Raw genomic sequence first — 26,679 nt, forward strand, 5'->3', positions numbered from 1 at the left:
ACAGCATGTTTGATAGCTCTGTTAAACACACCATCCTTGATCTTCACACAGTACCTATTGATAAGCATCTCGGAGCTCATTTAATTCTATTTTCAGAGTGAAAATTGCATCTTTAGCCTAATGAAAGGATGAAGTACTTCTGGAAGATCAAGAACTAGAGAACACAGCTGATTCAACACAGTCAGGAAACACATGACACTAAACCAAAATAAGAAAAAATAAAACAAGAACAACTTTTAATTCAAACAAATTAAACATTAAAATGTTAAAAAAAAATACAATTGTGCAAAATGTTAGTGAAAGTAACAGTTTATTTTCTAGCACACTGCAATATTGACAAGTGATGAAAGAAGCTTATGGAAAGCCTTTACTGTACTTGGTTTTAGTTTTGTGATTAACAAAAAAAAGTAAAAAGATCCAATGGGAAACTATCACTCTTTCCTCAAGCGAAACACGAAAGGGGGTAGTAGATCTCAGGATAATCGGAATGAACATTACTACTACACAGGAAGGCCACTATGTACAAATATTTCCCAAACCGTTGTTATTCCAAAACCAATAATCTCCTGTAGACTATAGCAATGTAACAACCATCAGTAACGATTTCTTTTACTTTAATTTCAGCAAGGTTTTTGAACATTTCTTTCTTTTATGTAAGAGATTAATACTTCACATGCATTCAACGTTCAATGCTTTACTTTTTTGCAAATGTTATGCAGTCACATGTCCATAGCTGCATCTGATGCAGTAGAAAAGTACTGTCTTGGAAGTGCATTAACTGAGGAATTGATACACACATATCTGCACACATGGACATACAATGGCAAAGTCACCTAGAAAATATTAGCTGGCATAATTGCACAATATAGTTTGACATTTTGGTAAATAAAAGAACTGTTTTTGACACCAACAACTGTTTTTCTTTCTTTAAAGGCAATCTCAAAGCAATTATTCACAAGTCAAGATCCCAGTAACAATGTTTTTCATGAAAAACACAAAACATATTTGGTCCTGGGGTACAGAATTCTAGACTGAGCCAACTTGCGTAAATGTTCACACTGGTTGGGCTTAAAGCCAAAGGACTGTAGCTTCCACTGCAGTCACATTGCTTATCAAGTCAACTTACATCCCTCTGTCATTGCTAAATGTTTTAAAGAAAATATTACTCTCAAGATAAAATTGACACTAATCCTGCACACCAAATATTTAAACGTGTGCTTAAATGTCAGATAACAAACAGGTCTATATGACGTGTGGCATAAATATATTGAATTCCCACATTTTCTACATTGCAATTTCCCAGGAAGTTTTATTTCATAGCTTTACATTTATAGATCCAAACAATTTAATAATCTTACATCTTACTGCCGAACGCATGACATGGCTGATCAGGAGATGCAGCTGTAACAAGTTCCCTTTCAGAGTATTTTTTAAATGGTATTTATGAAACAAGGTAGGAGTGGGTTCTATTCAGAAGGGTGCTTTTGTCTTTCGGAGTTACAATGACATTCATATTGGATAAGCACGTCTTGTTCTTGGAACAAAACCAGCTGACAGAGGGTGACATTTTGAAAATGTTAATGGTTTCAAACATGCATGGTCATGTTTTTGTCTTTTTTCATAAGCAAACGTCAGTCCACACAAAAGAGATGTGCTGATCTGGGAATGACTGAATATGCTCTTGAGAAGTTCCAAAACACAAAAGCACCCCCTGTACAAAAGATACTGATAATTTAATTCTTTAAGTTGTTCAATCAAAACTGGATTTCATAATACTAGCTGGATTGAAGATTGGGACATAAAACTGATATCGACTCCTGGTACTGAAGAACCACCATGAGATCTTAATGATTATTTGAATCAACTATTTACTTAACGTGTTTATAATACCACTGTTGCCATTTCTTTACTCACTGATTATTTAAATTAGATGCAAAACCTTCAAAACCTTGTGGCTCTCCAGGTGCAAGAGTGAATATTACTGAATAAAAACACTTCAGACAGATAGTCCCTTTTGATGGAAGACAATTACACTTACACAAAAGGTCCAGAACAAAATGAAGTGCTAGAATCTGTTTCACTTATTTTAAGACCGAATTCTAAAATTAAGTAGCTAAAGCGCCTTAAGCTTCAGGACAGATGTTTTCCCTACTATATTTTAAAAACCATTTAAAAAATAATTTTAAAGAGTGAATGTACTGTAAGAAACCCAAAACTCTGCATCAGAACTGGGCTTCCTGTGTCTTCTTTGTAACCCAGCAGTTAGTTACTGCTATCATCACATTTAACATACTGTAGAAACAATACAGGGAGTTTATATACCATAAGGTCTGCATGGAAGTTGCTGTTGTTGATATTGCTGTGATGACCACCCATGCTGACTCTTCCTCAGCCCATAACCATCCTGCTGCTGGTGCACGTCATCAGATGAGAAATGGAAATTAATACCAAGGATTTGATCTTCATGAAAGACTCCATCGGAGAACATCACATCTTAAAAAGTTGCTTCCCTCTTCCACGGTGATTTTGGATGACATTTCCAACATGGCTTCCGCCACATATTGATACATTCCACCTTTTGGTGGATTGCCAACTTTAAACAAAAGGTGTGTCCTTGAGCAGTTTTTACTGTATGTCTACTGAGATTTTTCCCTTTCTGTTCTCCAGATAATATGTAAACAGGCTTGGAAAGTCACTTACAATCTCTGAAAGACATGTGGTGTTTAGGCTTCTGGTTCCTTCTTCAGCACTGCATTATGAAGGAAAAAAAATGGAAGAAACTCAGCAGAAGGCTGGGGTCACTGTCTATAATAGGAACCTGCGGGAGAAAGCAGTCCTCATGTCAGCTTCTCTTTAACTCAGTAAAAGGAAGCAAAACTATTTTCTCTCTACACGCAAGTGTTTGTACTGATACCAACATCTAGAAGGGCTATTAATAGCTGGGCTATTAAAAATCACAAACAGCTGCACTTTTTCAACCTGATCTTGTCAGATCTCACTGGCTAAGCAAGGCTGGACCTGGACAGTGTTAGGATGCAAGACGTATGGAAAAGAAGGCTGTAAGTGGTGTTGGTGAGCAGTAGATGGCGCTTTTCGCTCTGGACCAGAATTTCCATACTGCTGCCTCGATAAGCTTAATGGGGACCACGCTGTGATGAAAAATACTTTTGGGATGCTTTGGAATGGAACACTATCAAAACACAAATCATTATATTAGAAGCTTAGTATCTATTTTAATATTGAGTGATGTGCTGTTAAAATTCTTGAAGGACCTATTGAGAAATTGACAGGGGGCCTGGTGCTCCTTTGAGGTTTCAAATAAAATCTGAGCTTTAGGCAACAGCAGAATGAACAGCTAGCTAATGGTTCTAAGAAGCTAGCTCAGTTTTTTATGCATCCTGTCTTACTGCCCTTCCATTCTGCTCCCTTTTGATAAAAACTGACAATCCAGAACAAACACATGGTGTCAGTCTTAAGAGCTGGACTGCTCCTCAGTTAAAATCAGTACTAAATCCAGAGATTTGGTTATTTTAGCGGCAGTACAGCTGTCAAAACCTGCCACAGGCACACATACACAGACCTTTCAACAACAGCATGAGCTCCCCTGCCTCAAAAATTGATTTCAGAGCAAATCCTTTGCCAGTCACGGTGCTATTTATTTTTACAAATCCCCCACAAAATCTTTTAGCCAGTAAAAATAAGGAGCTGTCTGCAGGAGCCTGATGAGACAGAAGTCGATAAACTGGATTAATAGGAATGTGTGTGTTTGTTACTGCTCTGAAAAGATCAGATTGGGATCAGATTGTGTAACCACAATCGCAAGCACACACACCAGGACAACTGGAAACTCCACAAATGTGGTCTCACTGAATCGAACACACCAAGAACCCTTCAAGCTCAACTCTGATTCTGCTTCACGGTTGCTGGGGTCTGCTCGTTTTCATTTGCTAACCTGTTCACACTGGGAGTGCGATAAATACCTTTGTACGCAGCTTCAGACCTGGGAGAGCAGGAGGAGCGTGGATACGCATAGGTGGAATCCACATTCTCATAGTCATTCACAGGAGGAGGAGGACTAAGAGGAAAGGAGAAAAAAATTCACATGTGGGATTGCAGAAAATATTGTTTTATGTGCCGTTCTTTCAGAACATACAACTAGTGGGTACCTTGTTTCCACAGGAATGCAAATTAGACTGGAAAAAAATATCAAATAACAGGAAATGCTTGTAAATTAAATGCCAGTACCTTATATGGCTAATTTCGTATCTCAAGCTCACTGGGCAAACAAAACATGTTGCTGTAGTTGGCGGCCTGTCTGGCATCTTGCTAGAGGTCTGTTCAACAGTCAGAGGTCTGAACTCAGTGTGAAGAGACTTGGAATATATCTACATTGTTCAGACAGGCAAGACCACACGACGCCTTTCAAATAAGATAAGTAAAATTATAGCACTGTAAGAAAGCAGAATATACTGCACAGCAAACTGTACAAAATTAGAATTTTGCATCACTGTAGAAACTAAATTATTTTTACTCTTATGTTTGGTCAGTAACACAGTTTAACCCTTTTCTGTCTTAGAGAAAAATTGAAACTAGTTATAGTAAAAGCATTGTCTTTGTTACCATGAAGTTGTAAATATTAGGCTCTGATGGAACTTCTGAAAGTTTATGAGTAAGATAGCTGTTTCTCCCAAGATTTATCTACCTTACGGGGTTGGTGAGGAAATTAATCTAGCACCAGCATGCCAGTTAACTTAAATCTTCTTTCTGGCATTGCCAGAAATGATATAACGACAATACATTTATGGATATGGTAGGTGTGTTTCTCTTTAATTCCTTCCTCTAACTGGCTTCCATTCTCAATGTTTATCTGTCTTTTGGGGTAGGTGAAGAAACCATTCTACACAAGCATGCAGGTTAGCTTAAATCTTGTGCACTTCAGACATTTGTACACACCCTCCTAAGTGGTAATACTCTACCCTTTTCAGATTCTTCGAGTAAACAACCAGTTCAGGGTAAAACTAGCCCTACCCAAATGTCATCGTACTTGAACTCAATATTTTGTGTTACATTACCAACAAGACAAACACAGATCAATGTAAACCTGCCCCTCCATTCACAACATTCTATTAGATATGACAGATGGAAGGGAATATTGTGCAGGCAGGAAGCAGGCTGTCATACCGGGCTGGTTTGTGCTGTCGCGGTCGCTGGTATTCGCACTCCTCGCGTGATCGAGGCCGAACGACTTCCTCAGGCTCCAGCTGGAACACAACAGCAGAGGCTCAGACCTCCTGATCCCCGACGCCCCCAGTTTCAAACACCGATTAAAGCCGGAGGACCAATGGGTGATGATGCATCAATAAACGTGATTGTTCTGTTAATTTGTGGACCCTAAAAAAGTATGATCATATCCCGTCCAAATACACACAAATTATAAATCTATTCCCTTCTTTTGACACACACATGGGAGGTCAATACTGAAGTCATACTGAAGCTCTTTTAAAGCCTCTTTTAAAATACAGCTCTAGCATCATGTAGGACATCTGAATGAGTTCTGATTTTATTACTGAACCTACTTCATCAATTCTTCTGAGTCAACTAGTTTGCCTATGTCAAAGATGATGCAGACTAAACTGCACTCCTGTATTTACATGATGAGTTAAAGTTTTAATCCAGTAATAAATGGCTCATCAGGTCTTTATTTGTTCCCCTGATGTTGCTTTTTTAAACAAAATATAATTTAGCACAATTTGTTATTCTTAAAGCAAATGCAATTTTTTTAATTGCATTACATTGCTTGTGGTTTGAAGGAGATGTAAATGGTTCAATGCACTGAGCACGTTACAAAATCGATGGCATCCGCCTTTGACATGTAGTGTATGTAGTGTGACATGTAGAATTCTTTTGGTGTAGTGGAGTTCACCGCTGTCTAAGGGATGGAGCTGTGTTTGTTGTGATCAAGTCCCCGTGGAGCAAAGCTGCACCCATCACAGTAATTAATTCAAGAAGAGTATGTCAGTGCATTGATCATTTGTGAATTGTACATTAATGTATTCATTCACAAAAGAAACTCAACCTTTCTGCACCTGTACATTATCGGCAAGAAATCAAAATACCACTCATGGAAAGGAGCTTCTAATTAACTTCTGTCAAGTTAATTAGTAAATACGCTCTGGCTAAAAAAAGGAGGTAAGGGCAAAACAGACCAATAAATGCAAAGTCCCAAAAATTTTTAGTCACTGGATGCTACCACTGAAAAATCCTTCTGATATTCTAATTTACCCCCAAAGTAAACATCTAATTTGGGAAATTTACATTCTGGTAAATTTACCCACAGAAACCTTAAAATAACGAGAACGCTCACCTTCCATTCTGCTTCATGTCGTCTTCTTTCTGTGTATCCTTTTTCTCTTTCTTTTGACCTCTTGTACACCTTCTTCTCCTCCTCCATTATTAACCGGGCAATTTCCTTCAAACACACCATGAAAACTAATAAAACAACACCACCGATGTCCAACTAATTTAGTTTTGTTTGGGCATTGCTACTGGAGTGCTTGCCATTTTTTTTGTTTTTTTATTCAATGCTGCAGACCTACAGTATTAACCTTTATTAAATTTCTAATAAAAATATCCTTTCATCCAGCCATTTCAAAAACAAAGACACACACACTCCAATTTTCCCAGAAGCCAATTAACCTACTACTATGTTTTGGGACTGGTAGAAGAAACCGGAGCACCCAGAGGAAACTCATGTGAACACAGGGAGAATATACAAACTCCAGGCAGACAGTACCCCAGGTCCTGAATTACACCCAGGGTCCTTAGTGGGTGCTAACCACTGTGCCGCCTAATGAAAATATTTAGGATATAATTTCAGTTTGGACAACAGAGGCTCATTTGTTTGACAGCAACAGATAATAAAGCAAATAGTCTAGCAGTAGAGAAGAAAGTACTGTGCAAGCACATTGCAGGACACGGTGACAGGAAAAAGAACAAGCTGGAAAGGGCAGATGACAAACACTCTCTGATGAATTATCATCCATTGGTCCCCGTCTGAAAGTCATTTAGTTCCAGATGTAGATGCTCAAAGCCTTTCCCGGAAGCATAGGGTGTAAGGCGGGATCACACTTTAGAGTGGACAACAGTCCATCGCAAGGCACACACTAATACACACATAATTGATAAGGACTAATTAACCCAACCAGCATGTCAGATGAGAACCGGAACACCCAAAGAAAACGCATGTATGGGGAGAAGACGCAAACTCCACACAGGAAATGCTTGGGAACAATGACATTGTTAGCCTACCTCATCCTGCGCCACTTGAGCTGCCCTCTTTTCCAGCTGGCTTGCCTGAAAAACACTCAGAATGAAGCCTTCCTTTCAATTGTACATACTGTAGTGACACACTCTAAAACAACACTGATTGACTTGCATTACACACCCACCCAATAAGGATTTGAAAACTGTTTTTTAAGACTCTCCGACTGAGTCTCCCACACAAGTACTTAGAAAACAATTACAGGGTCCTCTGACCGATTCAGGTACTTGTTATTCAGCACCCTGGAAACTGCAGTGCCTATAGGACAATCAGTGCCAAAATAGAGGAGCTATGCATCTCTCACCGATGTCACTACAAGCCTGCAGGCCCCCAGCAAGTCACAGGATAGTGACTGCAGCTGTTAGCTGGAAAGCCAAGAAAGTCCTGAATAACTAGTCCCAACACTATCCATTAATGAATTCTGGTCCCAAGTTGTCTAGTGACTTAACCTACAGTAGGCTTGAACTCACCAGCAATGATATACTGTAACTACAATAAATTTATGAGCATGGTACTTGTGGTTCTCTTTCATTCTTTCCTCGAACTGACTGTCATTCTCTAAGATTATCTGTCTTTTGGGTTTGGTAAAGAAATCAATCTAACACAAGCATGCAGGTTAACTTAAATCCTTCTGGCTTCATCAGCTACAGGGACAGCAGTATAAGCAAAACCTTCGTTCACATGTCTATCACAATACTCAGCCTACATTGGATATAAGAAGTCTACACACCCTTATTGAATTTGCAGGTTTTTGTGATGTAAAGCCAGAAATCAAGAAAAATAATGCTAGTCATTTTTCCATCTTTAATGTGACCTCGCAACCAACAAAATTCAATAAAAACCGAATAGATAATTATTAGGAAAAATTACTGAAATTAATAAACCTACAACACCGTGGTTGCATGAGTGTGACCACTCTTTTAAAATGGGGGTTGTAGCTGTGTTCAGAGTTAACCAATCACATTCAAAATCATGTCCAAAGGTAAGTAGCATACACCTGCCATCAATGAAAGTGATTCTGATTAACCCCAAATAAAAATCAGCTGTTCCTGTAGGATTTCCTTGAAACGTTGGTTGCATCCTACTGGGATAGCCATGGTCCGCAAGGAGCTGACAAAACATCTACGGGATCTTATTGTTGAAAGGTACCAATCAGGAGAGGGGTATAAAATAATATCAAAGGCATTGGATGTACTGTACCATGGAGCACTGTGAAGACTATCATCAATAAGTGGAGAAAATGTGGCACCACAGGGACATTGCCAAGATCAGGATGACCCTCCAAAGTTGATGACAGGACAAGGAGAAAACTTATCAGGGAGGCTACCAAGAGGCCTACAGCAACATTAAATGAGCTGCAGGAATTTCTGGCAGGTACTGGTCACTCTTTGCATGTGACAACAATCTCCAGTATTCTGCACATGTCTGGGCTATGAGGTAGGGTGGCAAGATGGAAGCCATTTCTCACAAAAAAAGAACATCCAAGCCCATCTAAATATTGCAAAAAAAACATACATTCAATCACCCCAAACTATGTGGGAAAATGTATTATGGTCTCATGAGACCAAGGTTGAACTTTCTAGCCTTAATTCTAAAAGATATGTTTGGCACAAATATCCACTGTATATGCTTTTTTTGCAACTGTACAGAATTTGGAGATCAATAAAGAGGGGATCCCATTCAAATTCATTTTGCGTTTACACTACATCTCTGTATGTTGGTTGGTCCCAGAGTCAGGTTTTCATACTGCATTTCTGCCAGTGAATTACAGGACTGTTGGCATTTCCATGGCTTCTACAGAAATAACCAAATCTTGCAGGGCTTGTGCTTCCAAGTCCAATAAATGTAAATGTAGAACACCAGAAGCCAATGGATAAGTCAAAGATCATCTCTTTTGATCATTTAATAAGGACAGTTTTTTGTGGGGGGTGCAGATTCTGAGAAGATAATGCGCATTCTCACCTTCAGCTCCTCCTCTTGTAGTCTCCTGGCCACTTCCAGATCCCTGAGCTCCTGCTCCCGGAGGTCCATGCGAGCAACACCCTGAGTCACCTCTCTCATGCCGTAGTCCCCTCGTGCTTTCCTACCTGAAGGGCGAGTATGCATACATTGAAAGATACAGGGCGCACTTTCGACAGTCAAACTAGATCACCCGAGGGTGGAGATAGTCACACCAGTGGGACAGGATTAATAGGTTAAAGAAACAAAGATATCTGAGAGGAACTTCCTGTATGATTTGGGTCAAATGCTAAGACAAACTGTTTGGAGTATTTAAAGACTGGAGTGACCTGAATCTGTTTTGTAGTCAGTTGACAGTATTGATTAATCAGCCTTGGAGCAAGCACCCTGAAGAAAAAGGAAAAACAGAGGCAGTAAAGGAAATTCCTAAAATCACCCACCACCACCATTGCCAGGCCACACAGGTGCCATTACTGTACCTGGGTCTTTGGGGTGGTGGCGGTGATGTCTGTCTTCGCGTGAATGAGAGTGCGTTCTATGCGCCTCTTCAGTCTGGTCCACGTGCTCTCGTCTCTCCTCCCTCCTGTGAGACAGGGGCTTGTGCTCTTCAAACACCTCATCGAGTTGCGGTTGCTGCCCCTGCCTGTCCACCCAGTCATCGTCATCAACACTCTCCTCTGCGGACCTGGTCCTGTTAGGCCCCAGATAAGGGTCTTCCTGGCTGTTTCTGCCTCTTCCGTGTTCTCTGCTGTGTTCCCTGTGGCGCACCCTGTTGAACTGGGGAGAGGGGGGTCTTGGAGGCCTCTCTTTCCTGCGCACGACCCTCTCGGAGTCGGGAGACTCCTGCCTGGGCTCCTGAGCCCTGCGAGGAGGCGAACGCTGCAGCTCGTCCCTCCTGTGTGCCACATCACCGTCCGCATAGATGGTGGACTGTGAGCCGCGAGACTCAGGCCTGTGCCTGCGGTCCCTGTCGTGACTGTAATGTCCTCGCTCTTTCCTGCTGTCGGGAAGCAGACGCTCTGGATGTCTGCCACGGCTCTGCTCTGGGTGGAGTGTCGCGGGAATAGGGTGAGAGGGTAGTTGGGGGATGTTGCATGGAAACGCACATGTGGAGAAAAGCAGGTGAGCAGAGCTGGGTTAGTAAAAACAATGATTAGTCACCTCTGGGGCAACAGGATCTACTATCTGTACAGACAGGGTTAAATGGCACACAAATCCAAAAGAAGTGTAGAAGCTTTACAAACAGGACAAAACAATAAAAATAAATATGATGAACTGGACAGACAGACACCAAAGAGGGATTTAAATTCACTTAAAAGAATTGGCCCCTGAGGACAGTTTTGTCTCCTTTTATTCACAATAATTCATTATTTAATGTACATGTAATGACAATTTCAGTCATTGGTGATGGAATATTCTCTCCGCTTTTACTGGGGAAGGATTTCTTTTCTTTCTAAGACAACACAACTTTGAATTTTAATTGTAGGAGAAGTTTAAAAAGTTTTAAGTTCAGGTTGTTTTACCCTAAGTAATTTGGAACTACAATGCAATTTTTATATTTCGGGGTTAGAAAGAATCAACACTGATGAGAGCATTTCATACTACAACGAAAGTAAAATGTACATAGTAATGTGTAAAACCTCCAATTTACATTTTAAATTTTCAGGTATGTGCAGCACCATATTGCCGTCTGCAAATCAGAATGAGGCAACAAAACCGCCGGTAACGTGTAAAAGGCCTAAACTATTTGCTTGTGAATACATCTTCTGATTCAATAGAAATATTGCTTTTGACTTTTAAATATTTGCTCGCACTAATGCATTACATTAGTTATCTTAGTGACTAGTGAGCAGGATGGGCCATTTCACATCACAATTCTCACAAACTCTTGCTCGCGCCCCTTGGTGACACCAGAGGGTTATGAGAACATGGTGAATATATACTGTAGTACTTTCTCCTGCCTGGGCTCAGTTCAGTTCAATTATTTAAATACTGAGATTTAGTAACCAGTCTGAGAAGTTGGGACTGCAGTTCACCTTTAAGTGACAGGCCACACTCAGTGGTGACCTGTGATAACATCTGGATAAACAGGTCTGTGTTGGAAATACCAGTTTCGAGGCTGTTTTTTGCAGAAATTAAAGCACTTGTTTTATGGACAGTAATTGATATACAAGAGTAGCTGCTTTGTCTCCTTTGTCAGCAGCTACTACCCTTTTCCTCAATTGTGGGTGAGCCGCACAGTCTGGAAATATGGCAAAAGTGCAACTTCAGAGTCTACACAAATGTACAAGCAAAGCAAAGATGGACAATTTCTCAATAATCTTGATCCTGTTGACAAAGGAGACTGTTGCAGCATGTACAGTACAATCCCCTACAGATTCTAACCCTGCCTGAAAGCTACTCTTGTATATCATTTACTGTCCATAATTCAAGCGTTTTAATTTCTGCCAAAACGCAGCCTGGAAACAGGTATTTCTAACATTGCCCGTACCTAAAAGCATTCCTAACCATCTCGGTAGCAAATGCTTACATGCCCTTCAGACCTGTTACACCTAAGAAAAAGCAGTAGGGAAAGTAAAAAAAAAAACTAAACTAAAACTTAAAACTAAAGGGACATTTGTCAAAGAATGTTTTGCCCGATGAAGGTAAAAGTCAAATATGAACAAGTATGGAATCCCTTTGATTCTATAAATCATAATAACTCAGGTTTATAAGCATCGCTGAAGCTGTAACACTGGATCTGTTTGTTGGAGGCTTAATTCCACAATGTTATTTTAATGGGAGCACAAAGAAAACAAAAGCCCTGTCCCTCTTTATTTAACTCTGTAATTGTCTACGCATAAAAAGAAAACCTTTACCACACATGACTGTAGGGCACTGCTTTCAGGCTCATTTTAAAGGACTTAAATGCATGATTTGACTTGATTTTATTTGATTTACTATTGTGACTAAGACTCAAACTAAGGCTTACGTACACACAGGGTTTTCCAGGTTTTAATCAGCTCTCGTTGTGTGGCACAAGCATCTCCCCGATACTAACTCTACCTCTAAAAAAGGATGCTACTCCGATCAAGACACAGGACATTTCTTCTCTTTGCTTAAAAAAGAATTTCCCTTTTAACTTATCTGACCAGAGGAGTTTATTTAGAATGCATGCACCCTCCCCTCATTTCCTGAAAGATGTAGGGACTTCACCAAACAAAGGAAATGTTTCCTATGAGATAAGGCCAGCAATAAGATTAAAGAACTCCTTTGTACCGAGTATGATTATATCAGAAACAAATGGAAGCTTCTGTTCATGTGCTTTGAGAACTAAAAATATTAACAGAATTTGTTATAGGTACAGTAATATAAACAGAGGTAACATGACAACAGATGGGTATTGCAACTGGTGGTGAGGTTTTCCTATTCCCATTGCTCTCTGCACATAACTACGAAGTTATTTTCTGAACATCAACAAGCCACATTAATTAGTACTGACATCTGTATTATTTGCAACAAATGAGTGCTTTCAGTGTAAGGTTTACATACTGTACACAGTAACATGCCTACTGCCAAAAAATCCCAATCTGGTCTTTAATACCTTATAACACTGTTTTATTTCAATGCAGACGTTGACTCCCTAGAGGTTGAATCATGCATTCACTTAAGATGACTAAAACATCTGTAACTGATAAATCAGGAAGTGTGGCACAGTTCTAGCTCAACAAGTTTATTTATTATTAGTACATATTGCATCATGACATACGCCTTCTCTATTTTCCTGGGTATAGCTAACAGCTGTCCTCTTAATTTCTCATGTTTTAGACGAGTGCTGTGAGTACAAGGCAGATGGGGGATAATGGAACTGATTTTACAAGATGAAGTAAAAAATACTGTATGCAGGAAAAAAGCACAAAGGGTTTGTAACAGAGACACACACACACACAACAGGGAGTTGCGGATACAGCCCGGAATGGACAGATTAGGTTGCCGTCCCTGGAGGGATCTTCCCTTCTGAATCATACAGGAAAGACTGAACTTGAAGTTCCACTGATAGCAAAGTCATGGCAAAATCCCGATACGCAGGAAGAAGAGCCCCTCCCTGAGAGAAATCACTCCAGAGTGCTGCTCTCCCTCGGTCTGTCCGTCTGTCTGGGGGAGAGCCCACTGGCGGAGGAGTACAGAGCAGGACTTGCCAAGCTGGCTTCGCCCGTCTGTTCAGAGAGAGGAGACTCGCCTCCATAGACCGGCACCAAACGCACGTGTTCAGCCCTTTTCTTCTGACCGCCTTAGCAGACTGACTTCAGTAAAAAGATAGCAGCAAGCTGTTTGCGTCAGGCCCTGCATCGTTTTCAAAGCAAACGGTCCTCAAATCTTTTGGGGATTTGCTTCGAATTTCTAAACTGGATCTTAAATCCACCAGGACCTGCAGAATATCTCTTCCGCAGAATTCCGAACACTTTGGGAATGACCACATTGCAGGAAGTCCGATGCCCAATCCTTATTTCCATGTGGATAGAAGAGTGGCTTCAAACCTGCGTTTCCAGCACTGAGTGGGTTAACTGAAGCAGCTAAATCATCTCCAGATTGAGAGAGGCTGATCAGATGGCCTCAGCCCACAGGATCCTTATGCTCACATATGCAAAAAAAAGGCAGAACTGGCACCTCCAGCTGGTTGAGAGGGAGAATTTTATGGCAGAAAGGCAAAAAAAACACGCCGCATCTCAAATTGTAACTTGAAGTCACACTCAAAGGACCTGCAGGGCCTTGCTTTCCTAGCTCCTAATCAATTTAAGACGAACAGTTGCAAGCAGTTGGTACCCAAGCCAACGTTTTGCTCATACCAGACAAGTATGTTATGCAATATACAGTATAATGGGTATACTGTATGTGATTTCCTATTTTTGTTCCAGAGTGACCATGACACTGTCTACAGACTCTAAGCAGATATAAAACAGTTTTGCATTTTACATTAACAAGAGATCAATGGACAGGAGCAAGGTTATTTTGCAGATGGCACATACATCCACAATAACTGTACTTTATATGCACCTGAAAGAACAGTGCCAGATTTGCATTTGCACTTATTCCAAGTGTATGTGACAGGTCATATATGCATTTCAGAATTACCATCACCCCATCTGCATTCTGTTGAAGTTCTAACAAGACTTTGCATATGACCTTTAGGTCTACCAAAGATAATGAACCTGAAAGAACAGCTATTTTTTCCAAACCAAAATTTTCCTAGCAATAGATTCACGTTAGCCTTTATCACAATTCTATTGCGACTCAACAAACCTCTTTCACAATTCAAACAATGATTATCTTTAAACGTCAGAAATTTCAAGAAAAAAAAAGTCTCCATTATATCTGGCACTGCCTCAATCACAGTCATTTTAACTTGTAAGAAGTACGGAATGCCCAGTTTTGCAGGGGCTGCAGTTAAAAATGGAAAAATGTGAAATCGCTTCTCAGCAAAAACTGAAAGCCGTGACACTCTCACAAGGTCAATACTTTGCTTAAATCAGCAAAATGAATGTGCTACTTTGCCTCCTTGACTCTATCTAAACTTGAGCGCAGACTGAGAGATGGCTGACTTTAACAGATTTCTGCACAGCCTAAAAGAGGAGGTGATCCATTTTTGAATGGAATTCTCCCACGACCACCACAAACCATGACAAAATCCATAAGAGAGGCAAATCCATACCTCCTTTCTCATCATAGTAGCTCTCTTCGTAGGGTGCCTCCTGAAGCTGTTTCATCCTCCTCCTCTCTTCCTTCATCTCCTTCTCCTGCAATTTGCGAGCAATGGCCTAAAAGAACAGTGGGTGCAAAAAAAACTGAGATCTCCACAAGACACCACCAGCCAGAGTTGGCATCAGTATAACAGAGGTGTGTGTATGTTATCTGGAGGTAGAATACTGAAACTTAGTAGGCACTGTGGTATGAGGATAAAAGTCTTGGCCTACAAATACAAATAGGTTCTAACACAGATCTCATTAACAAGGGGTGCTATTGACTATTAGACTGTGTTTCGGTACCTGCATAATCACAAAAAAGGTGACTCCTGCTGTTGTGCAATACCAAAATACAGGTATCTGCAACATGCTTGTGCACTGCAACTTAACTATATACCACTGGCATTACCTCAATCAATCAAGGTTTATTTATCAATGCACGAACAGCACAGCATACAGCGGTAATGTTGGCAATGAAATGCTTTGTCTGCGAGCTCGTTAGGAGGGATAGAAGAGTAGAAGGACAGGAATTTATAGGGATTAGATTAACATTAGGATACAATAAACTACACAATTGCAATTTACAATACAATTTACAGATTGTGCGAAAGAAACACAAGGATAGGAGGTATTTAGTGCTTTTCGCATGTGTCCTAACACAAGGATAGGAGGTATTTAGTGCTTTTCGCATGTGTCCTGAGAGTGCAAGTGACAGGAGGGCGCCCGTGCACCCCGTCAGTTCAAGGGGGTTGCCTATTCACCAGCGGCCGTTTGGGTAACTGCAGGCGTCTGCTGTGGTAAGCTGTTTAGCAGTCTTACTGCCTGGGGGAAGAAGCTGTTTCGAAACCTGGTGGTCTTGGTCTGTATACTTCGGTACCTGCAGATTCACCCATCAATTAGAAGAAAATCCCTCAAAAAGCAACTGGGATCTATAGGAACTGTGAGGGTTCTCACCTCATCTTTCTCTTCTTGTTGTCTCTGCTGCTCTGCCTGCTTCACGAGCTGCTCCTGGATCTCTTGAGCGATCTCATTATCACTTCGCTCGCTGCAGAAGATACACAAACAACGATAAATCATCACCTATGAATGAAAATTCAGTCACAAAACCACACAGCAGCTGGCCAGATACAGTAATGTTTTTGAGAGTATGCTTTGACAATTTGTTTATCTCCCTGCAATGTGAATAAGTACAAACGTGATATTAGAACATACCAAAAGAGAAATCTAGCCAGTTGGTCAAGCAAGATGACTTTAAGCATTTTGCGTATAATACTGATGTACAACCATTAACCATTTCTCCCAGCTCTTCAGGTTCAGGTGCTGCTGTTTAAAGTGATCCAGGAGAATAAAAACTGGACAGTGCATAGCACGGGGAACTCTTTCAAGACAGAAACACCTAAGAAAAACCTAATTCAGCAGCCAATTTCTGAATGTTTCGGGAAAATGTGTGAAAGCAAGACAAAGATGCTTAAATACAGGCATTTCATCTAGAAAATACAAGCACTGTATCACAGTACAATTCTGGATCACCTTTTTAAAATTAAGATCTCTTCTCACTTTATCCAAGGCAAGTAAAGCAGTGAAGAATCTCAGTTTCCAACACAAGCTGTGGTCACACTCATACAAGGCTGGATAGCAGAGAGGTCAAAATTTCTCCAGGACATCAGAGCTGTTGCTACTGCTCAAATCAAAGGCCTGTCCTCTGGACTGGCTATTAAACTTGGCCTTTACTGCAAAGAATACACCATTCTCACTGGATTTGTGTCTGGTTAAATAAGCTATGAAAACACATACATAATTCAACCAAATGAAGAGTGTTATTGGTAGCACACAAGTCCTTTGGAAGACTGATGCGGTCTCATAAGAGATCTGTCTGAATGAAGCCATTATCTAACCCTGATTCACAGCCACCTTCTCCTTCCATTTCACTGCTTCTTAATTTCCCCTGGGTATAACCAGGGTGTTGCTACACATGCAAGAACACCAGCGGCACGAACCTTTAAAGAAACAAGTCACTCAGAAAATGAGGAGGAAAAGGCTTTATATTGTCGCCTAGCACTGGGGGCATCTTTAGATTAAAAAGACAGGTTTGATATTCAAACTGTTATTTCAAGATTTTCTCTGGGGGCGATTTCCCATGTCCATGTACAGTAAGTCTACTGGTGGAAGTACAACACAGGAAGATGTGGGAGGCTCATTCACTTGGGATAATATTAGTGAATCATGAGGTTTCTTAGCCTAACTCAAAATTCGACATGTTCCTGTAATGCTACTTTAACACTGTACAAATGCAAAGTCATTCTTTAAGATTAAAGGTTTTTCTAAATATGTGCTTCCCTACACTACCAAAGAGAAAATGATCAGGTTTAATACTGGAATCAGAACACGAGACTCTGTTCATGTACTGTAGTACAGGCACAGCAGAAAATTTAAGTAATTGTCTGTCACCTAGCATTTTTCTTTCCTGCATCCTGAAATTACTTCTAGATGCTAAACAACAGAACAATATTTCAGAAAGAAAATAATAGCTTTTTGTTTGAATAGTCTTTTCACCTGGCCTAGCAGTAGAATTCTGTCAGTGAACACAGGGTGCTGGTTACTTACATGTCCCTGTGTTTTCTTTGGATGCGAACTTTGGCCCTCAGGTCCTCCTCCTCCTGCAGCTTCTTAGCCACTTGCAAGTCCTGCTGCACCAGACGGCTCTTGTGAATGTTGGAGGCCAGATGGCTCTCAACTGGAAGAAAAAAAATGGATGAGGAATGTAATGTGGACCAGCAAAATACACACCACCATTCTTCTGGAATTGAGTTTACTGATAGAAAAAAATCTTGTCACAGGGCAAGACAGAGAAGTATTAGACAAGGCTCTGGATTTATAAAAGGAAAATTGTGGGCTCGAATCCTGGGTGGAGTACTGCTGAAGTACCACTGAGCAAGGCTTTTCACTCACCTTGCTTTAGTGAAATTCCCCGCTAAGTAAATGAATTCAAAATTAAGTCACTTTGGATAAAAGCAGCTAGTGTTTTTGGTTATGTTTCTATCAACTTTGCATACCAGCTTGGTGCAATTTTTTGCCCATTTTTCAGAGTGAATTTGCTCAAGCTTTCCGAAGTTCCTTGGGGATCACTTATAGACAGCAGTTTTCAAGTCTTTCTACAGGTTCACAGAAGGACATTACTTTTATATTCCTAAGCTACTCCGGTGTAGCTTTAGCCTTGAGTTTTGGATCACTGTCCTGCTGAAAGGTGAATTTTTAGGTCTGAAGTAGTTTATCTTGAAGATTTGCCAGTGCTTTGCTCCATCTATGTAATAATCAGTTTTGAAAAGCTTTCTAATTCCTGATGATGAGAAGCAGAACTATCAGTAACACAATGCTGCCACTACTATGCTTTAAATAGGGATGGCAATACTGCATGTTGAGTTTGTGTCAGATATAACACTTTGCATTTAAACCATCAAGTTCCAATTCTGTCTGGTCTGACCACAAAAAAAACTTTTCTTTTGCCAAATGTTTTTATTTTCAATTAGGTGTTTTGTTGTGGGATTTGAGTAGATTTTTTTTTTTGTTAAATACAAGAGCCCTTAGTGAAGTGACTTAAGACCTGTTGATCTGGAACTTTTTCAAAGTCACTGTCAGATTCATGGTGGCATCCCTAACCAGTTTCTTCTTATAGTTTCTCTTCTTATCTTATAGAGTTAGGTGTATTTATTCTGAAATCACATGAAGAACTCCTAATGCAGTGGCCACACAACTAATTGTGTCATTTAGGTCATTTTCTGTACCTACATTAATTTTTGTTTGCCACAGCAAAGCGTTTCAATATGTATGCAATCATGACTTTTCCATTTTTCTTACGTATTACAGAATTACTTCGTTGTTTTGGCTTTGAATGCCTGGAGGGGTTGTGTAGCAAACAGTACTTTGCTACTTCAAAATGTCCTGACTGTAAATTTTAAAGCAACAAAATATGAAAACTGTGCAAGGGCCTCAATATTTTTGCAGGGCAGTGTAAATCCCCACTAAGCTGATTTTGTCCTGCATACTTTCCACCTCATTAGAGACTGCTTACATAGGCTTGGTACTGGGCCAACATGAAAACTTAAAACCCTCTAGTCTAGAAAACATCAATAGAGTACCTTCAGCCAAACACCTGAAACAGCTCAGGAGTTTCAATTTTACTGCAGCACCACACAGACACACCAGCTGGGATCTCACTAAGTCTGGAAAGCTGGGTTAGTTCTGTCTGGGCAGAACATTGTTGGAACTCATCCAAAGACTACCAGCTTGGTACCACAGGAGGAAGTGTTTCCAGTAAGATCAGCACATCGTCTGTTTTGCAAAGTGCGAAAATAAAAAACATCTGCCGAGATACAATATCTTTTTTCATATAGAAATCCAGATGCTAGTACTTGATAGACTGTCACCTTGTGTCACAGATGTCTCTTTATACTAAACTGCGTTCATTATCTAGGTGGCAAGGTAATAATAGCTAATTAAAATTCACCCATAACTCCATGAACATTGCTACTATTAGTGCTCTTTGTCCAGGCCATTATTTTAATTACTCCAAATACACAAGTACAGTGTTAGAGCAAAATGTCTGTTCATTTGTGATGCACATACAGGCCAGACAAAAGCACACAGAGCACTATACCACTTTACCATCATGCCATAGCTAATAATCTTGGGGATTATGAGGAGGCCATGATTGGTAAAGGCCAGGAGAAATTAGGCCAGGGTACTGGGGTAACATCCCTACTTTTTTGGAGAAATGGCCTGGGATTTTTAAGGACCAACGGAGACTAAAGACCTTGGTGTAATTAAAGGATGGCTCCTTTATTTTAAGGGATTTCGGGTTCTTGGGGGATTCTGCCGTTGCCGCTCCTGCCCCAGTTTGTCCCCCACCTCGGGATCGAACCCGGGTCTCCGGCGTCGCTCAACAGGGGTCTTGCCGGCTGAGCTTAAGAAGGCCTTTGTCAGCCCGGGTGGCCAACATCCCTGTTATGCGCAGGGGAGTAGAGGGTGGTGCCATCACCGCACAGCAACCGGCTCATCCAACCTGTATGTCGGCCGTTCGTTACAGTAGTCCCCATCACTATACAGGGGGATTAGGACTACAGGGTGAGAGCCCCCTGCTGGACCTACTAACACCACTTCCAGCAGAAACCTTAGTATTTTTTCACAGGAGGTGTCCCATCAAAGTACTGATCAGGCTCACACCTGCTGAGCTTCAGTAAGTTGCCATTTGCAGGGTGATATAACTGCTGGTAACAGGTTACAGATCCCCTGTTTTGTGCTCTCTCCACTCAATAAAATAAAGAAAAAAATAAATGTTGGTGTACACATTTGAGATAAACTATAAACATACTCCAAGGCTTACAAAGCAGAGTAATTACTGGATAGTGCCTGGGCAAAGAGCAAGACTGATAATCACACAGGAAGTCTGACAATCAAAGTAGAGGAATTTAGTGTTTTTCCAAAGTGTCACAGAAAGTAATTGTGGCACAAACATTCAAATGTGTAGTCTCACTTCCACTGCACATCTCCACACATTGTCTTTATGAGAAAATATAGAACAACATTTTAATACTGGTCATTATTTAAACATGCAGACGCTCTGAATGCCCTTTACTTTTAAATCACCTTAATGGGAAAAAGACATTGATTTAAAGACATTGAATAAACCAAATTCAACAAAGCTTAATAAAACATGGTATTTTTCAAATGAAAATGATTTCATTGAAGAAAACTCATACAAATACATAGACTTTAAATTTGATTACTACATGATCATCTCTGCAGTTCTAACACAATGCATAACTGCACGAATCACTTTGTAGGATCAATGCTTCAAAATGCTGTCCTCAATATGTGAAACTGATTAGAGAAATAACTCCCTTTTTCATTTAGCTATTTTCATCACTAAATAACTTGCTTTCATCTATATTAACATAAAAAATTAAAGTCGAATAAATGATTAAATGAATCAGTCCTGTTCTAAAGTGCTATCTTCTAACAGCAAATACTTATGAATACTAAGAACGAAACAAGGGCTAATTTTTGGTCTCAGTTTCTCCTGGGAAGGAAGAACGCAGGTTTTTATGAGAAACCTGCTGGACTTCGTATTCCCCAGCTTCAGTTTAGAGCCCAACACTCCACGACAAAGTGACAGAGAGGGACATACTTTCCTGTTCCTGTAGATTGTGAGCGAGGGCATGATCCTCCAGCACTGCAAAGTCCCGGCACACTGCCAACAAGACAGAAACAGGGTTAGTGGAGTCGCAGACCACACTTCACCACAGAGGTACGTTAACCCGAAAGCAACTTCCGAGTCCTGCGTTCCAAGACAAGACCGAGCCAGGCCATCTCCTCGCAGACTAGACTGGAATTACTCAGAAGGTCGCAGTGGTAGGTGAGGGCTAGGCATCTCAGTTACAGTGTAGGAAAACTACACCCCCTTAAGATTTTATGCTTTAACACATTTTGACATACAGTATTTGACCTTCAACTGGTCCTCACTAAATCCTAATATGAGATAATACTAAACTCATTTGACATAACAAATAAAATCCTACTTTGTCACTATTTATTCCACATTGCAAACTGTTCACATTTGTTTATCAAAATGAAAAAAAAAATCTTCTAGTCCTGTCATTCTAATATGAGGATGTTATTTGACAGCCCAGTGTGTGCAAGTCTTTTAACTAGGCCTTCTTTGGTAAGATCACAGCGAAGGTTTTTGCCTGTTGTCGGATTCAGCTTGAAGTTTTGCCAGTTTATCGTTATCAGTTGAGGGCGATCACTCCCGGTGGTCACCCTCTGTGTCTAAGGCAAAGAGGAACTGTTACTACTAACTATTCATCTAGCTCTAAAGTTTAAAAATAAAAATGACCAAATTAAAACAAAGTGAAACTGTGGTTGAGCAGATGCAATGTGTGAGGGCTTGTCTAAGGTCCAGTCTAAATTCAGCAGCCACGGCTTGCAGCTCTGCTGCACACATTAGCACTGAGTTTCGGTGAAATAGCACCATATCGAGGGAACTTCAGGAAAGCAAACAGGTTCTGTTTACAGTCACTGACTGCTTTGAATGCATGCTACTGTAGGGTTTTGATAAGTTCACTTTTCTCAGTATACAGCAAAGGACACAGGAACTGCAGTGACTGCTTATTATATTATATACATTAACATATGGAGAATCATACCACACCAGGTTTTGGGGATTCTAAAACAAAGTTGACCCCAAACTTTCCTGTCAAAAGATGGCAAAATTCCCATTTCTTTTCTTTACACACAGCATGTTTTCCAACATAAAGCTGCACCTTTTGTAATGTCAGACTTGGGTGTAAAGTAATCTGTCCACAGATAATACTTAACTACAACTATGTCATTTAATACCCATACGATTGTGGCAAAAGCACTCTAGTGGTTTGTTATTCTAGTTAAACCGAAATGCATTTATTGCCTTTGTACATGTGTGACACCCTGAACATCCATCCAATTTCTAAACACTTCATCCAGTTCAATGTCATGGGGGAGACAAAGCCTATCCTGGCAAGCAACAGGCGCAAGGTGGGGTTCACCATGGACAGGATCCATGAGACAAACACACACACACACACACACACACACACACACACACACACACACTGTGGCAGCAATGTTAAACACTGTGTCATCGTACCTCCCAAGAGTATTTGTGTAGTCACAAAAAAAAATAATGATAGATGTTATGCTCCGATGCAGTTTATTTTTTTGTGATTTATGCTGAACAAACCCACCTATTCCTATGAAAAAATACAGAAGTTTTGAACAGCCCCAAAAAAAAAAACGTATAGCACTTGATTGAAGAGTGAAGACTTAGATAGACATTACCTTATATACTGTAGGATTCAAAGCTTTAGCTCAGTGATGCAAAACAAATCTTATCTGCTTCATTGTCAACTATGAAAGTAAAACTTGTCAAGCAAGTTAGCCAGGGAAAAACACCACAAAGGAATTTTTGACATTGGACAGTGGTCATATTTGCACTGAGGCAGTTTTCAAAATATTTGGGAGGAAGTGAGACGATTGCTAGGAGAGAGCAGAGCTCTTAATTCATGTATGTGCTCTTTATTGGCCCACGGAAGAAGAACAGAAAGCCTACATTAAGAAGACAGGAAAATAGATTAACTCCTCAGAAGACTGCCTAAGCAGCTTAGAAAAAGCAGCACAGCAGTCATGTGGCTCTATTGCTTCTATGGCTAATATCACATCTCTGTCCTCATCTTGAACTTTGCGAGAAACATCGTCAAGCACTTAAATGTAAGTTTGAAAATGCAAAAGTGTTTAAGGTCACATCCGTGGGCTAATTTAAATTATGCTCGGTCTTTTTTTCTCTGCTTGGCTTTACATCTTCTCAAGTGTAAAGTCAGTAAAGAAAGCCATTCTTACTGCTACACCGCGCCACATCCTGTATATTAAAACAAGTGAGCACTACTCAATCTCCACCTCGATACCTCGCTGGGAATGGCAGGCTAATGAGCACGCCTTTCACAACAGCTCCACGATACTGCGCCTGATGTCCGCTTCTGGGTCTCTCTGCTTAATTACAGCTTCTAATTATAAATTCACAGTCGCGCATACCTCAGCCACTGACACCATCACCCTTTCAGCTTCTCAGGGGAATCCCCATCAGCACAGGCCACTGCGGGTACAGCTCATGAAGAAGCTCCTGCAGGCGGACACAGCCCCGCTGTGTCAGCCGGCTTAAAGCGTTCCTCACTCGTGCAGCCATTCGTGAAGAGCTCAACAATTAAGCAACTCATGAAGCAATCTGCTCCTCGTGATAAAGCTAAAGTAATTAATTCAGGAGATGGCCTTCTCTTCCCTGTCTGTAATTTAATTAAGTTGTGGTATGAAAAGGATACGCGCCGCAGGCAAACCAAAGCATTGTGCCATTTTTAATTTGAAAGCATGCCGTCAACTCAGTGATTGGTATATGAGTATGTTATTTAATTTTAAATCTGTACAGTGCAACAATTTAAAAAAAAACTTTTTAGGTGTGGGTGATACTGACAGCTAGAGAACTTTGATGTATTTAGCATTATCAGTACTTGCAAGTGCTAAATGAAGCTAAATGACTGTTACCTGCGTGAAGCTATCAGATTATGTGTAATGGTAGTGTGATATGGGCAGAGCAAGATGTGTATATGTATTGATGCATGTCTAGGATTACTGTTGGTTTTTAATGTGTAATTATTTTATGCTGAGTGGTGTTTTTTTTGTAGTATTGTGTTGCGATGCTAAAGACAAATTTCCATCCTTTGCTGGATGGACAACAAAGATGTTTCTAAAATCTTAAAACATTTTGTCAGCCTTACTTTCATGAATAATGGATGTTGAAAGTGACAGAGTTCCATGCTTTAATCAGGTGCTTATTCAACAGGCACCTGATCTGTCAGGGCAATTAACATTTCAAATGTTTTTTTTTTTCTTGCAGCCATGGTTCCTTAAAGATATGACGATTAGGTTTAATGTCAAGCGACTATAAAAAACCCACAAAGTGTTCAACACCCAGACTGAACGACATCAGAGGCGTTTTTACAAACAAATAGTTGTACACGATAAGGAGCCTGGGACTGCATATCTCACATCCTTTTACTACAGTTATCACAGACCGTTTTCTTGATGTTACGATCCAGACAGAAACGATGTGGTCATTGGTTTCAAGAAAAAAGACTTTACACCCAATTAGAAAAAACAACCCCCTGGAACAAGAGAATCTATGTCCTCCACAGCACTTGCTGCCAAAGAATGTACAAACAGCAGCAAACAGATAAACTCAATGAATGGTGCCAAAGACCTCTTACTTTGTAACCACTGGTTGCACAAACATGCAATGTCATTACACTCTGTGCTACCCAGGCATTTGGAGCTCGTTAAGAACAGTGGAGGAGAATAAAACGAAACAGGGTATTAAAAGAGTATTAAATGCTTGCTATAAAACTATAACAAGGCAGTTCCAGCAGACCAAGCAGAAACAGCTGCCACAGCCCCTCTGCACAGTGGTTCACACAGCTGGTGCTGCAATGATTTGGAAAGCTTCGGAAAAGATAGAGAGACCACTCCACACCGCCTGTCCTCACACGGCCCACTCACGCGCAACTCCTTCGGCACTGATGGGATTATGTGATCGCAAAGGCTGCGAGCACACAAGCTGGGGTCCTTTCAAATACAGCGCATTTAAGGACAATTAGCTGAAATCCGCAAATCAAATCAAGATCACTTAACTGCACTGTTAATCCGGCTTTTTTCCTTTTGTTTACCACGTCCGGAGATGGCCAAATCAGAGCTAAACGGACAAGTAATCACTAATTGACAAAAACAGGAGCAAGTGGCCTGCCCGTTTCTCATTAGGCTTGTGGCACTTATTTGATTTAATTGTAACACTGGGTTAAGCCTTCCAAAAAACTTCTCAATTTAACCTTTTAATGAACTTGTTAGATTACTTGTGTACTTGTACACTGGTAATGGTTATGCTGTATCAGTACACTTATATACTGAGAAACATTAAAAATGGAATTAAATCTCTCTCTTAATCTCTCAGGAATAATACACAATAAATTACTCTACTGTATATATATTCTATATACTGTATTGGACAGGTTATGTTACAATCCCACCTGACCGCTCAGTTTCTGTCAGCCATGACAGTAGTTCAGGCCTGATTAGGGGATTCTGAGCGACGTCAATGCAAACACATGACTGTAGGATTTTGATTGACTTCAATATTTTGCATTTGGAGCTTTTACCTCAAATAAGGTAAATTTAGGTTGAATAACCCCCACTCACCTTGATATCATTTCTAATGAAACGAATGGCATGTTAGAAAATGGATGGACAGATAATCTTTACTATATATAAGGGTTGTCAAATATCATTTCTGACAAGCGTGAATAGAAATTTAAGATTCCAACATACTTTGATGGGTCAAATGACGTTACATAGCTTTAGCTCCTATATTCAAACAATCAGAACTGATTAATACAGCACACTGATACCATGCAGTCTGCATATGAGGCCTTCATATGCAGTTTTAGACAGGATAAATACTGTACATATACTGTTAGTTAACAGTGAGCTAAATAACCTGTTAGCCACAGAGTATGATAGTTAATATTCATAATTTAGCCAATCAAAATAAAGGAAAAATGAGAAAGAATAGAAATCATAACCATCCTGCATAATTGAAACGCTATTATAGGCTACATTAATAATTCAAAACCACTCTCCACTTTAATCCTCAGTCTGCAATTAAAATAACACACATGCAGAACAGGTGCCTGAATTTCCTGGCCTTGGTATTGAAACCACCACAGGAAGCTTCCTAGGCCCTCCGAGATTTTTCTGTGCATCTTCTGGACGATTGCGGACGACAACATTTCCCTGAACTATACAATGTGCTACTGTCTCGCAACAGCTGGGAAAATAACTGCACAATTCACTGCACAGTTGATCAGGAGCAGTACCAGAAGCGCTTAATTACTTATAATGAAGTATTTAATCATAGTCAAGGCAACATACAGTACGCATTTTAAAAAGCTATATTGATTTTCTTAAGCCTAAATCCCAATACAACCACAGATTCCTATACAGTACATAAGCGCATTAGAATTTTAATGTTTGTCTGTTTCTGTGACT

General features: G+C 40.3%; 1 protein-coding gene across 2 annotated transcripts in view; it reads right to left on the minus strand.

Annotated features, from left to right (window-relative positions):
• Positions 1-293: 293 nt before the first annotated feature.
• Positions 294-26,679, minus strand: part of ccdc50a (coiled-coil domain containing 50a) — a 31,998-nt gene continuing 5,612 nt past the window's right edge. The window contains exons 2-12 of one of the 2 annotated variants that reach the window (XM_088616681.1): positions 21,185-21,247; positions 17,605-17,734; positions 15,955-16,045; positions 14,970-15,075; positions 9,760-10,323; positions 9,284-9,408; positions 7,309-7,353; positions 6,365-6,469; positions 5,182-5,261; positions 3,981-4,075; positions 294-2,749 (exon numbers count right to left, since the gene is read on the minus strand). In XM_088616681.1, coding sequence (XP_088472807.1) covers positions 2,724-2,749; positions 3,981-4,075; positions 5,182-5,261; positions 6,365-6,469; positions 7,309-7,353; positions 9,284-9,408; positions 9,760-10,323; positions 14,970-15,075; positions 15,955-16,045; positions 17,605-17,734; positions 21,185-21,247 — 1,430 coding nt within the window. In that variant the 3' untranslated portion in view covers positions 294-2,723. Of the gene's footprint in view, positions 2,819-3,980; positions 4,076-5,181; positions 5,262-6,364; positions 6,470-7,308; positions 7,354-9,283; positions 9,409-9,759; positions 10,324-14,969; positions 15,076-15,954; positions 16,046-17,604; positions 17,735-21,184; positions 21,248-26,679 lie in introns of both variants that reach the window. The other variant, XM_088616682.1, reaches the window with a different exon arrangement.

Source organism: Lepisosteus platostomus, chromosome 2 (genome assembly GCF_059453375.1).
Source record: "Lepisosteus platostomus isolate fLepPlt1 chromosome 2, fLepPlt1.hap1, whole genome shotgun sequence".
NCBI lineage: Eukaryota > Metazoa > Chordata > Actinopteri > Semionotiformes > Lepisosteidae > Lepisosteus > Lepisosteus platostomus.